Source organism: Octodon degus, unplaced genomic scaffold (assembly GCF_000260255.1).
Source record: "Octodon degus isolate 3935 unplaced genomic scaffold, OctDeg1.0 scaffold00092, whole genome shotgun sequence".
NCBI classification, from domain to species: domain Eukaryota; kingdom Metazoa; phylum Chordata; class Mammalia; order Rodentia; family Octodontidae; genus Octodon; species Octodon degus.
The window spans coordinates 7195046-7208622 of NW_004524668.1; the positions used below are offsets into that span (position 1 = coordinate 7195046).

Sequence of the window (13577 nt, forward strand, 5' to 3'; positions counted from 1 at the left end):
CTTGAGGGCTGCCTGGCACCTACCTGGGCGTGGTGGGCAATGCGGTCGGACACTGGAACTGGCAGCAACCACACACGCTTGGCCCAGCGTGGCTCAGACCTGCTGGCGCACTGCAGTAAAACCGCCTTCGACTTAATATATGCTAATTAGATTTTAATGGTATTCAGATTTCCAGCAGTAGTGCAGTGTTAGCCATGGTAAGTTATAATCATATCTAATTGGTAATTCTAACATAACAAATTTCTTGGATAAATTATTCTTAGTTAATAGTCCCCCAGGAATAACCTCAACGCACACACACTTACACACACACACACACACCAGCACACGCACACACATATCTATCTTAGGGGAAGTAGAGAAAAGAGATCAAGGCAGAAGCAGGGTCACAGGGAGGCAAAGTTGTTTCTGAAAACTTATGTCCTTCAGGGCCTCTGTTGGAGGCCTGGACTGAGCCCCCAGATTCCTTAGAATGATGCCCAGAATGCCAGGGCCCACTGGCATGTGGAAGAGGAGCTCAGCCCCAAGCAGTGGCAGAAACAAGAGCTTGCAGGTTCAGATCTCAGCCCCTTTGGGGGGGGCCCCGCCCTTAAGGGGGCTGCCCTGGTCATAGTGAGGATAACTCTAGTGCTGCACTCGCAAGGGCTGATGGGATGTGTCCTTTCTGAATTCAGACGTGGTCCTGCAGGTACGTCTGCTCAGCTCAGGGACTCACTTGCTGTGTGACTATAAGCAACAAACACAACTTCTCTGAGCTTCTGCTTCCTGGCTTGAAAGGTGGAGGCAATTCTTCTGGAAGATTGTGAAGGTCAAAAACTATGACACAAGCCAAGATCTTAGCACAGTGCCTGGCACCTGGGGAGTATCTCTTTAATGGTAAGCTCCTGCATAGACAAAGACTGATATGCAAATTCCTTTTTCTTTGGGATGGAGATGGTGGTGTACCAAGGATAGAACCAGGCCTTTGCAGAGTCACATCCTCAGCCCCACTGTCCCCTACTCCCTTTGCAACACACAGTCTTGCTAACTTGCTAAATTACCCCAGCTGGGAACATTGATATTTAACTTATCACAAACAAGTTGTAAGTTGTGTTGTTATCCCCATTATATAGCCAGGAAGACTGAGACAGAGACAAGGCCAGGGTCTGGGCACAAGGCTGATGCGATATTCTCACTTGTCACCCCCTTCCTACTTCCAGTTCTCATCTTAAAAAAGAAAGAAAATCCCTATATGAGGGTGGCCTGAAACCTAACATATTCCCCATGGCCTGGAGGCTGCTGCCCTGCCCAGGGCCCAACAGCAGCGCCATGGTGAGGGCCAGCCTCCCCAGCAGCCATCTTCTCTATGTCCCCCATAGCAGGGCCCCCCTGTGGCACTGTAGAGGGTCACCAATCCCATGCATGTGGCATCACCACTCAGAGGCCCTGTAGTCACCTCCCATGGGCCTGGCTTTCTAACATGACCACCTTGGGGGTGAGGCTTTCTAACATGACCACCTTGGGGGTGAGGCTTTCTAACATGACCACCTTAGAGTGAGGCTTTCTAACACGACCACCTTGGGGGTCAGGATTTCAGCACACAGCGGGGAAGGGGCACAGGCATTCAGACTCCACTGTAAGCCACTGAGTGGTGGCCTCCCTATCCTTCTGCCCTCTCCCTCACTGCAAGGTCTGAGAGAAGGTCACCGGGACTGGGGAAGCACAGTCTCAGTGTAGCCCACGCTTTCCTTGTCCTGCCCTACCCTCAGAGCTCTCTGGCATCACCTGTAGTACGTGAGCTCTTGGTGCTTTCCCTGGCTACAGGGACTCCGCTGGGGTCTCAGGGTCTGGCCAGCTGTGTGTCCTTCAGTTTCCCCCATAGATGCGAGTCACTCTGTCCCCTCTGCCAATGGTGGCATAGACCAGGGTGTGTGTGATGCAGGACCCCAGAGCCCCACTAGGACAAAACCCCAGTCTTTGGGGCTGCTGACTCACTCATTAATATGTACAGAGGGGCTCCTCCTCGGTCTGTCCCATTGTGCTTCCCCGATCTCCTTCCCAATAAACCGTGTGCACCCAAATCCTTGCCCAGGGTCCACATGATGATTATGCTGAACTGTGCCCACTTGACTGGCTTGGGGCTGGCTGTGTCTGGGCAGATCATGGAGGCGTGGCCTTGCTTGCTGTGCCTTCCTCCCCAGCGCTGCTACCCTGCTTTGCTTCTCAGCTGCCATGGACTAAGGGCCTTTGCTCCCTTCCACTCCCCTGTTACATCTGTGGAGCCAGCTGACCATTGACTGAATCCTCCCAAAACAGGAGCCTTAAACCTTCTCTCCCTTAAATTGTCAGGGCACTGGGTATCGTGTCTCAGTGACCGGAGAGCTGTCTACTACAATCTGTTTTGGAGGGAACCCGAGCCAAGCCCCTCAGCTACTTCAAGCTCTGGATTATCTGTGTTTGGCACACAGCATGAGCCACATCCAGGCAGCGGGAGGCTCTGATCATGGAGCTGCCGACGAAAGCTGTGTGGTCTCATGGCAAGGACCCACCTCTCAGAGCCTCCACCCACTTATCTGATACAGGGAGCAGCAGTTCTCATAGTTGGCAAACAGTGCGTAATGAATGCTACTTCTTTTCCAGGCAGTTGAATCTGAATGGTCTTACCTGAGTTCCAGATCTATGAAATGCTGGCATGAGTGTCCCTCTTGCTCCTTGGGCTTGCCTTGTTCTGTGTCAGACCAATAGCCACCATCGTCCCACACACTGTCCCTGGCCCTGCAGTCACTTCTCTGTGCAGGCCAAGGGCCACCACCCTCCCTCAGGTCCCAAGCCTTGTTCCAGGTTGGGGGCTGTTCATAACCAGCCCTGTAGCTACCCAACTGCCTGGAAGCAGCCCTGCCTGCCATCCTGGGTGGGGCTGGGCTTGCCTGGAGAGTGGTTTGATATCTCTGAGCTTTGCCTCTGTGGGAGAATGAAGACCCCGCATGGTGACCCTGTCCTGGAGCTTCACCAACACCCCCACTCAGACAGCCCAACTGCCCCTGCTTGACCTCCCTTGCCCCAAGCAGCCTCCTCAAACCTCAGGACACACAAACGACCTGGGATCTTGATAAAACACCGATGTCAGCTCAGTGGGTCGCAGAGGGCCCTGGGACACTGCATTTTTGCCCAGCCTCAGGAATGCTCCTGCTGCTGGCTCTGGGGCTGCATGGGATCTAGACCTCTCCCCCTCCAGGACCACCTGCTCTGCTCCCAGGCATCTTGTGTGGCTCGGATGCTTTTGCCTCTGCTCCAAAGCCATCAATGGTTCCCCGCGGCACAGCTGCCATGGCAAGAGCTTTCCCTGTCTTCATGGGTTGGCTTCTGTCATGGCTTATGTTTAGATGTCCCCTAAAAGCCTCGTGCAGTCACAGGTGGGGCTTTTCAGAGGTGGCTGGAGGAGCTTTTTTCTAGAGTGTGGGATGCTGGGATTGATTCATGGTGCAGCGCTAGGCTCAAGTGCACCAGCATTAAGGGTGTCAGCGCTACCTGCCGTAAGTAGTCTAGGTAACATAAAAGGGGCATAAAGACTCTGTTAGGGTCCCTTGATTTTGCTCTTATAGGTGTCATGAATTGTTCTCTGTGGTGCCACCCTGCTTTGCATCTAGCTGATTATGGACTGAAACCTCCACAAACTGTCAGCTAAATAAACCTTTCACCCCTTAACTTTGGGTGTTGGGTATTTTGGCTCAGCAATGAAAGGAAAGTAACAGCACAAACCTGCTGAGAGGCCTTCCCACTTTACAGAAGAGGAAAGAGAGGCCAGAGAAGGCAAGAGTGGAAATCACAGAGGCCATGATCAGCACACCTGACGGTGACAAGGTAATGGCAGACGCACGCCATGGTAGAGTGCTTGGTGCTTAAGGGCTCGGGCATGCTCTCTGAATGGAGAAAGCCTGAGCCCTCAGCCTGGGGGCTGAAGGACTTCCGGAAGGACTGAGGCCAGGGCAGGAAGGTCCCTGGAGGAAGCCAGCCTGAGTGCTGGAGGGAAGGACAGTGTAGGACTTCTCCACGTGACCTGTGCCTGAGGCGCCAGGGACTCCAGGCCCATGGAATGCGGAGGGAGCCACAGCAGGGAGGCTTGGGAGCCTGGGGTGGGGACTGTGAACCCCGAGACACCAGGGCTTCTGCCCCAGGCACCCGCAGAAGCTGGGCATGGGCAGCTGCCAGGGCTGAGCCCAAGGTCAGGTGCGGCTGGCCTCGAGGCTGGCTGTGAATGCTGGCATTTAGGCCTGTCGTCTGTGATTGGGCCGTTTGGAAAAAATGCCTGTATTTTGCACATCTATTTCCTTCCACCCATCACTCAAGGCTGTCCTCGGTCCGGAAGAGGCCAAGGGCATAATCACTGACATAACAGCTTAAGTGCTTTGTGGAAAACTCCCCTGCTCCTGTCAGGCTGGGCTGCAGCTCCACCTCCCTGTTCTCTCCCTGCTCTTTCCTACCGGCCCTTTGCATCTCCAACTTTCTCTCACCTCAAGCCTTCAGTGCTGAATGCTGCCCCTTTCTGCCTCCCTAGAACTGAGATTTCTCTCCCAAGACTCTCCCCCTACAAGCCCCCTCTCCTTCCCCTTCACCCTCCGTCTCCACAGCCCTTGAGGAGCCTTTCTCTCCCCATCCTGGATCCACGGCACCCACACAGCCCTGGGTGCCCCCTCCCCCACAATCCAACCTCCTCCCATTCCCTCCTGTCTTGCCAGCCCCTCCTCCATCACTCTTACCGCTCGCCTCCTGCTGCCTCTCCTACTTCTACGCGCAGGGCTCCCCAGTGGTCTCAGTGCCCACCTGGTCACGGGCACACATGGAACCTACAGGGATCAGGGCTCTTTGGCACAGCAGCCTGGAGGCAGCTGGTCCAGGCTGCATCGGAAAACCTGTAGGGTGTGGGCAGCACCAGGACACATGGGGGAAGAGGCCCAGTGGAGATGGAGCATCCGGGACCTACCTGGCCAGGCCCAGTAGCCCCTGCCGTGTGTGCCTCAGGTGACTATATACATGGGGCCAGAACCCAGGGCCTTCCTGTGCTGGTGACCTGTGGCGGGTAGCCTGGCACTCAGGAGACTGCCAGAGCGCCTGAACCAAACAGAGCTACTGTGCCGGCTACAAGATCCTTACTCCCTGGAGGCCTCTTGACCCTCACCCCCCCGAGTGTCTCTTGCATCTTCTCCATACTCCCTTCCAAAGGCTAGATCAGGGAATTTCAGATCTTTCCCCCAAGTCTGTCATTCTTCATATCGGGGCCAAGTAGGGCAAAGTCTGCCCAGCCTGGTCTGTGTAGAATAAACCAACCAGCAAGTGCCTGAATAGATAAGCGCCCTCTTTACTCTCTGGGCTGAGCACTCTGTTCCTCCGCCCCTGTCTCCTCCTCCAATCCAAAGCTAAAAATCCTCAAATTCAGAGCCAAGAGCCGACGGCCGCCCCATCCACGGTGGCCCTCAAGCCTCCCAGCTGGCTCCCTCCAAGCGTGTCCCCTGCCACTTTCCACGGTTCATTCACTTGCTGACGGGGTATTAATGCACTTCAAGGGTCAGCGGAGCCCAACGACTACACTCTTAATAGGGCAAAGCAACTCCAATTTCACACCTCCACGGGCTTTCTGCTATTAAGGCAAAGAGAGAGAACACATCAGTGCTTCAAAAACTTCTTTTGAGGAATAGACAAAAGCATTGTGCAACAGAGGCTGACGTATAATCGCTGCAGACAGCAGGGAGAGCAGCTGGCCCAGGTAAGCAGAGCTGTGGGAAGAAGGAAGAAGGCTGCGGTGCCAGGAGTAGGTATGGTCGCTCTCGCTGATCTGGCCTGGGTGACCACGTAAGGGAACCATCTGAGGGTCTTTGCCATTGAAAGGCGTAGCCTGCAGGACTGCCTTCGGCGGGTGGAATGCAAGTGTGAGAACATGTTGGACGCAGGACTTATTTCTAGTATGTTTAAAAGAAAAAATTGCTGCAAGGAGGCTTTGGGGCTTAAATAAGTGTATGAACAGTGTGTGAGAAATCAAGATTGTAGGACATCAGGGTCAGAAAGTAGGGGTGCAGGAGACTGCAAAAACAGCTTTAATTCTGCTTCCTTTCTTGTATCCACTTGTCATGCATTGTCACTCTCCCATCATGAAGAGGCTTTGCTGTCTCCATCCCTTGCATTAGGACTCACCTTGTGACTCACACTGGCCACTGAGGTACACTGGAAATGACAGTGTGTGAGCTCTTCTAGGCTGCGAAGAGGGCAGTGGATTTCAGTTCTCTTCTCCTTCTCTGCTCAAGCATGAGGGACTGTGACCCTCCAGGTCTGCAGAATCAAGAGGGAGCCCCATCTAATCAGCCATACCTGGCTCACAATACTCACTGCCCAATGAGGCAACCAACTGTTGTTTGAACCCATTGCATTAGAGACATATTTGTTATACAGCGTTGATAGCTGATGCAAGAGCCATAGGAGATGTACCTGTTTGCTCTGTGGCATTCGTGACATTCCTTGACCCTGGTGAGTGGCTAATAAATATGCCTGAGTAATGAATGTGGTTTTGGAGCCTCTGACACAGCTATTTACCCTTTCTCCAAATCCATGCCGACTTGTCCTACCTTTAAGCCTTTCCCCACGCTGGTCTCCCTGCCTAGAATACTCTCCTTCCTTCTTTGCCTAGCCAACCCCTGCTCATCCTTCAGAGCTCTGCCGTGTGATTTCTTTGGTCTCTGACCCACCCCTCTCCCCTGTAAAGTAAGTCTCTACCTCCATGGCTGTGGGGACTGGTGGTGGCCGTGCTGAGCACTCCTCACTGCGGATTCCCATTCCCATGTTCTGGCTCGCTGTTCTGTGGGATCCCGGATAATGGACTCTTATTCATCTATAGCTTGGGTGCCCAGCACAGGGCCAGACCCATTGAGATCTTGGGAGGTGGTCATTCATTCATTCATTCATTCATTCTTTTATTCATTCATTCATTTGTTCATCCATCCATTCAGTAAATACTTTTGAGCATCTCCCTTGTGCCAGACTAGTCTGAGAATCAAGGCTACAGCCTTAAACAATGCACATATGGTCTCTGTGCTCACAAGGCTAATATTTTGCACAGGGTGGGAGGACAAAGCTATCAATATATATAAAGAAGGAGGAAAAGCAGCAGGTCGCGATGTGTGTTGAGGAGAATTAAAGGTGGCTTGTGGAGGGGATGTGGTGGTCACACAGGGCACCCTCTGAGGAGGTGGGGGTTAAGCTGCCTTCTGAGTGACAGCAGGGAGTCAGCTGCACAGAAAGCCAAGGCCCTAGGACTGGAAGGAGGATGGAGAACTATAGGAAAAGAAAGGTGAGTGTATATAAAATTGGGGGTGGTGGAGACAGAGAGACAGAAATAGAGACAGACAGACAAAACAAATTAAAGGAGCAGGCAGAACCAGAGCCTATTTGATTTTTTATTTTGGAAATAGACTTGCTACATAGCCCAGTCTGGCCTCAAATCCCTGGGCTTAAGCAATCTTCCTGCCTCAGCCTCCTGAATACCTGGTATCACAGGCATGTGCTACTATACCTGGCTTCTTGTATGACTTGCAAAGGATTTGGATTTGTGTCCTATGTGGTGGGAAGCCATCAGAGAGTTTTGAGTGGAAAGGGGCCATGGAATGATATTTTTCTTTTTCAGTGTTAGTGATGACACCCGGGACCTGGGCCTGCTGACCAGGTGCTGCACCACCGAGCTATGCCTCCAGCCCCGTGAACTACGTTTAAAAGGACCGTGGCTGTTATGGAGACTGAACTGTGATGGTGGTGGGCTGTGGCTCTTCAGCCCACAAGAGAGGCCGGGCCAGGTGGCCAGGCACAGAGTGGCTTGGTCTAGGTTGTGCAGTGGGCAGTGACAGAAGCGATGACTCGGGGTGAGTTTGGAGAGGACAGTCAACCAGTGTCGGATTGGATGTGGAGGGATGAGAGAAGGTGATAAACCCACATAAAAACAAAATGCTTAGCCCACGCAGCCAGGCTGATGGCGGTATTGTCCCCAGGGAAGGGAAGGCTGGACACAGAACCTGTTTTGGAAGTGCCCGTGTGTTAGGCCTGGCTGCATCAAATTAGTAACGCACATTGGCTTGCCAGTGGCGCAAGCGTCTGTAGGAGAGGATTGAACCTGAATCTGGAATTCCAGGGAAAAATTAGGAAGACAATGAGGTGGGTCAGTGCAGGAACTAATCTACTCGGGCATCCAGGCCCTGATTTGGCGGGAGCTGAAGGGCTGCCACATGAACAGTAGGTTGGTCCCAGGGTGGTATGTCTGGCCCTGAGGTTAGGTGGGTTTCTGATTCAAGGTTATGGCTTCTGATTCTGTATACATCAGCATGACTTGGGGGAGGCACATGGGGCTCCGAGATGTTGGCTCTCTCCTGGCTGGGAAAGGAGAAGCCAAAGTTATTTGCATGGCAGAGGAGAGTGAAGGTTTATTCCAGAAACAGCCTGCCTACAACCATTCCTTCCTCTGGCCTCCCTGGCCTGAGCATAGTTACGAGAAAGTGATCATCGAACAGGCTCCACTGTCTCTGTGGCAGGCACAGTATGCCGAGTTCACTACCCACTTCTTTCAGGTTGTGCAGGAAGACTGAGTTTCCCAGCATCCCTTGCAGCTAGATCAGGTCATGTGACCAATCCTGGCCAACCAGCTGTGGGCAGAGACGATCTAGGTGCCACTACATCTGGCTCTTGAGCATATCCTTATGAGACTATGAGCTCACTAAATACCACTGTAGCAAACTGCCAAAAACTTGGTGGCTTAAAAGAATGCACATTTATCCTTCTACAGGTCTGGAGTCAGAAGTCTGAAATGAATCTTAAGGGGCTAAAGGTATCAGGGGGGCTGGTTCCTTGGAAGACTCTTAGGAGAGAATCTACTTTTTCAGCTTCCAGGGCCCCTTGCATCCTTCAGCTGGTGGCCCCTATCTTGCATCCCTTTCCTCTTTGTTTCTATTGTCACATGCCCCTCTACTGCTCTTGACTTTACCCTCTTTTAAGGACCTTGCAATTACACTGGGTTCTCTGAGTAGTCCAGGGTTACATTTGCATTTTAAGACTCTGAACTTCATCACATCAGCAAAACTATTTTTCTCATAGAAGGCAGCGTAGTCACAGGTTCTGGAGATTAGGACATGGATGCCTTTGGTGGGGTCGGTATCCTGACCACTCAGTGATCCTCCAGCCCTCTCTCCTGCATTGAGCATTTTAGAAGCCAGCTATTCCAGTATGCAGTCAAGACAGAAGGAGACTGATTAACTACCTTGGGCTTCTTACGGGCCCCAAATAAATCTATATTGTGTTAATCCAGTAAAACGCAGGGACGAACACGTTATTGTAGTGTAGCCTCCTCCATACCCATGGCGACGCACCTATGGCTCATGTGCGGCTTTTCTTTTAAGACAAAAGACTAATGTGCAGTTTTGTTTTCCCCTAAACTAAAACCTGAGCATACAGGTTTAATTGAAGTGTTGGCACTTCGTGATAAATAAGTGGGCTGTGGGTGGCTTTTTGGACACTTGGCCCCTAAAGGATTCGCCATCCCTGCCCAGCTCTCAAGTCTGTGCCACAGCTGGGAGAGGCCCACCCCACCCTTCCCCAAGGGCTCTGAGTCCTTCCTTCTGAGCTGACAGCTGGGTGACACATGGAGTCTTGTGACGGTTGAATGGAATGTTCTGGTAAACCTGTATCACTGGTTGATGTGTCACCTTGGCTGAGGTTGGCCAAGTGGTGTGCTGGATATGACACAAGTGGAATTTAAATGGCCTGCATACTTTGGGTTTCTTCTAGAGCTTGGATGATCCACTAGGACATTGTCTGGATACTGAATGTCCTTAATGGACCATGTTTTAATGTCTGGCTGTACTGGAAGGTGGTGGTCCCTTTAAGAGGCGGGACTTAGTGAGGGATTACCTGAGCAGGTCATTGGGGGCGTGGCCTCAATGAGGCTTGTGAGACCAGGATGTTTTCAGCCTCTTTATTTGCTCTTTGCCTTGTGATGTAAGTGGTTTTGTTCTGTTGTGTGCTCCCACCATGCTGTGCTTCCTCATCAGAGATCCAATGGACTGAAACCTTCAGAACCATGAGCTCAAATAAACCTTTTCTCTCTATAAGTTAGTTAGCTTGGGCATTTTGTTATAGCATGAAAAGTTAACTAATACACACTGGAAGAGGATCAAATATTAGACAGCCACTGTTATTTTAGCCTGTGCTTCAAAACAAACACCCATGGGATGCACCAACCCATGAAGGTTAGCTGAGCAATATTATTTCAACCTCAACTACCAACACTGGTGGCCTGCCAGTGAGATTTTGGGGCTGTTTTGTTTTGTTATGCAGCATTATTTTGGCAATAGCTGACTATTATACTTATCCTTAAAGAATTTTCAGGTTCCTGAGAACCTCTGGTCACTTCCTACTTCTTGCTGTTAGGATTAAGTGAGACGTAATCCTCACACCTGCTCTTCTTCAGGGAGTCCCAGGCCCTTTGTCTCCTCTGTCACCTCCTTGGTGGTGCTGGATGCCAGCAGGTGCCCACTGGCTGCCACAGAACAGGAAAAATACAGAACCATGCATAATGGTGGGGAAAATCGGTCTGTTTGTTTTAATTAAACTGACTGAAGAAGCCAAGACACAGACGGAGAGAGACTAAGAACAAGACTGGAAATTGTTTAGAAAAGAAATGAAAACCGGTCGCAGAGATGTCAGTGCCGGAGGAGCGCTGGGAGGAGTCGGCACCTTCACGTCAGCTCCAGGACCACTGTCAGGGCGAGCACCAGGGGGAGCCGGACGCCAGCAGGGCCGGATGCAGAGCCTGTGTGGGTGGTGGGGACAGTGTTAGGGCCGGCCGGTGGCCACATGTGCATCACGGTGGGCACCCTGGTGAGTCGCCTGGGAGCAGCAGGCTTCGTGTTGGGGTGAAGTGGGTTCAAACCCCAGCTCTGCCTCCTGCCACCAGCTGTCAGTGACAGTGTGCCCAGCCAGGTGCAGCTTCCTGGAGGCCAATATGATCACCCAGCGGGATCCAGGGGTAGGAGCGTCTGTTGTGAACTGTGCAACTGGCTCAGTGTGTATGGGGTGGCAGAGAGCAAGGTCCACATTCCTTGGGGGTGGTGCTCAGCCTAGAAACACCCAGGTGCCCTGTAAGGGCCTCTGTATGTGTTCCCAGCTGTCCAGTGGAGTGGTCCAGACACTCAGAGTGCCAGCCTGTTGGTCAGAACTGGACATGCCCCTGGAGGCCAAGGCTGCTGGCTGTGTGGAGCTAAGATGCTGATAGTGGTAGGAGGGATACACGTGGCTCTTGAAATCTCAGCCAGCTGCTTTGGGGTGCTGAGTCCCCTTTGATTGCCTCAGTGTTCCCCTCTGACCATTCTGGACCTTGACTCTGCCTGACTGGATGGCAGTGACCTGCCTGACAGTGGGGGAGGGGTGAGGCCTTGCAGCTGGGCAACTTGGAGGGCGGCCAGAACCTCCTGGGTCCTTGAAACTCTCTTACTTTTAAACAAGCAGTCCTGAGGGTGGAGACCTACCATTGGAGTCCTCTGTTCCTCTTGGGATATTTGGATTTTCTGCAGGAAAGAAACAGAACAGATGTAAGGCAGGATCCCAGGAAGGGCAGGCTACTGCCTGGTTCCTAGGTGGGGCCAGTAGCACCCACGCAGGGCAACTGCTCGGCTCTCAGGGGTGGCAGCTCTTGTGCAGATGGGGAGACTGCTAAGGGGCAGAGCTGGGGTTTGAACCCAAGTCTTTCTGACTCTGAAGTCTTTATAGATTTAACCAAGGGGCCACACTACATCTTTGCAGGAGGAATTCAGGTGACCTGGGCTCTTGCTCCTCCCCACTCTGGGACCCACCCCCTGGGTCGCTGCCAGCTCCCTCCAAGTGTGGCATACCAAACACGATGAGCCGGGTGTGCGTGTCAGTGGAGCCCAGTGGGTTCTGGGCCGTGCAGCGATACATGGAACCGTTGAGCTCGGCGGGGACCCGCTCCAGGACCAGCTCCTTTCCATCAAACTCGCTGCTGCCGTCCAGGAGGCGGCTCCCCACACGCGTCCACGTAAACACGGGCTCTGGGAAGACCTCATTCTGCCGGCCAGAGGAGGAAGAGAGGGGGGATAGGGGTCATTTTGCCAGGGTGTCGGAGGCAGGGTGGCCAGGGCAGGCCCAGTGTTCACATGCAGTGGGCTGGAAGTGGTCCGGGAGCCAAGGAACTTTAGGTGTGGAAAGCACAGCTCAGCACGGTGGTGCATGCCGGCAATCTCAGCACCTGGGAGGCTGAAGCAGGAGGGAGGATTACAGATCCCAGCCCAGCCCCGGGGAACTTAGTGATTTGGTGAAACCCGGCCTCAATTAAATAAGTAAAAATCAAAAGAAAGCTGGGGATGCAGCTCAGTGTGAAGGTCCTGGGTTCCATCACCAGGACTGCTTGCTGGAAGGGGAACACAAGGATGGGAGAGCAGGCTCGCTCTGGCTCTGAGCTCTGGGTGGGGAGTGAAACACACACGCGCCTCCTGGCCCTGGCTTGTGGCAGCCACATCCTGCCACTGCTCAGACAGGAGGCTGAGGGCCACCAGCAGCAGCTGGGCAGCAGGGGAAGGGTGGAGGGGCCATTCCCTGGGATGCTGGTGCTCCACGGGTATCCCCCTGTCTTCTGACCCTCCTGGAAGCTCAGAGAGAGGCTGACCTGAAATCCATGGACCAGGATCCTCACTGTGTCCCCCACCCGGGCTCTGCTGGGCGTCATCACGATTTTGGGCCCTTTGGGGGCAACTGTAGGGAGAGGAAGGTTGGGTCAGAGACGGGCATGCAGGTGGTGGGGCTGGCCAAGAGGAAGAGGAGGGATATGGAAGAGGAAGCTCCAGTCTAGCGGTCAGCTTCCTAGAGGTCGGCTGCTTCCTAGCAGGGAGCTCTGTGTTTGCTCCTTCATTCACTCACACCTGCGTTCCTTCACATATTTCCCAGACCCAGCAGCACCTCTATGGGGTTCATACATTGGTAAGGGCGAAATACAGGCCACACACAGGGACTGGCCAGAGTGACCAGGCCAGTGAAGCAGCGGATGGTGGAATGGGGAGGCAAACTTGTCTGAGGAGGGACAACTTGGCTGGGAGTGAGAGAGGAGGACAGGCGGATCCAGCTGCCACCCATATCCCCCAGCACGCAGCCTTGGTGAAGCGAGTGCTGCCATCGCTAGCTCTTAGGCTGGGTGACTTAACTGAGGCCCAGAGAATCACTAAATGACTTGTTGAGTGACAGGAAGAACTGGGACTAAAATTCAGGTCTGCTGCCTCCTGACCCCAGGTCCATCTTCCCAGTGGGATGAAGTGTGTCACATTATGGGCTGGCCTTCAGCCTTATGTCCTCAAGCCGTTCAGGGCTACTGCTCTCCTGTGAGCAGGAACCTGCAGATTCCAGGGACAGAAGGGCCTCTGGGGCCTCTGGGTCTGTCCCTCATGCTTGATTGGGGAAAAGAAGCCATGGACAATTAAGAGGGCTGTCCAAGGTCACAGGCAGAGTCATTTACTAATGTTTCTGGACTTTCAGCCCCTAGATTCATTCATCCATCCATCCATCCA

At 53.1% G+C, this 13577-nt stretch overlaps 1 protein-coding gene across 1 annotated transcript in view; it reads right to left on the reverse strand.

The window, feature by feature from the left end:
• Positions 1–10583: 10583 nt before the first annotated feature.
• Positions 10584–13577, reverse strand: part of Igsf21 (immunoglobin superfamily member 21) — a 130457-nt gene continuing 127463 nt past the window's right edge. The window contains exons 7-10 of the mRNA XM_004637760.1: positions 12686–12771; positions 11895–12087; positions 11532–11570; positions 10584–10816 (exon numbers count right to left, since the gene is read on the reverse strand). Coding sequence (XP_004637817.1) covers positions 10743–10816; positions 11532–11570; positions 11895–12087; positions 12686–12771 — 392 coding nt within the window. The 3' untranslated portion in view covers positions 10584–10742. The remainder of the gene's footprint in view (positions 10817–11531; positions 11571–11894; positions 12088–12685; positions 12772–13577) is intronic.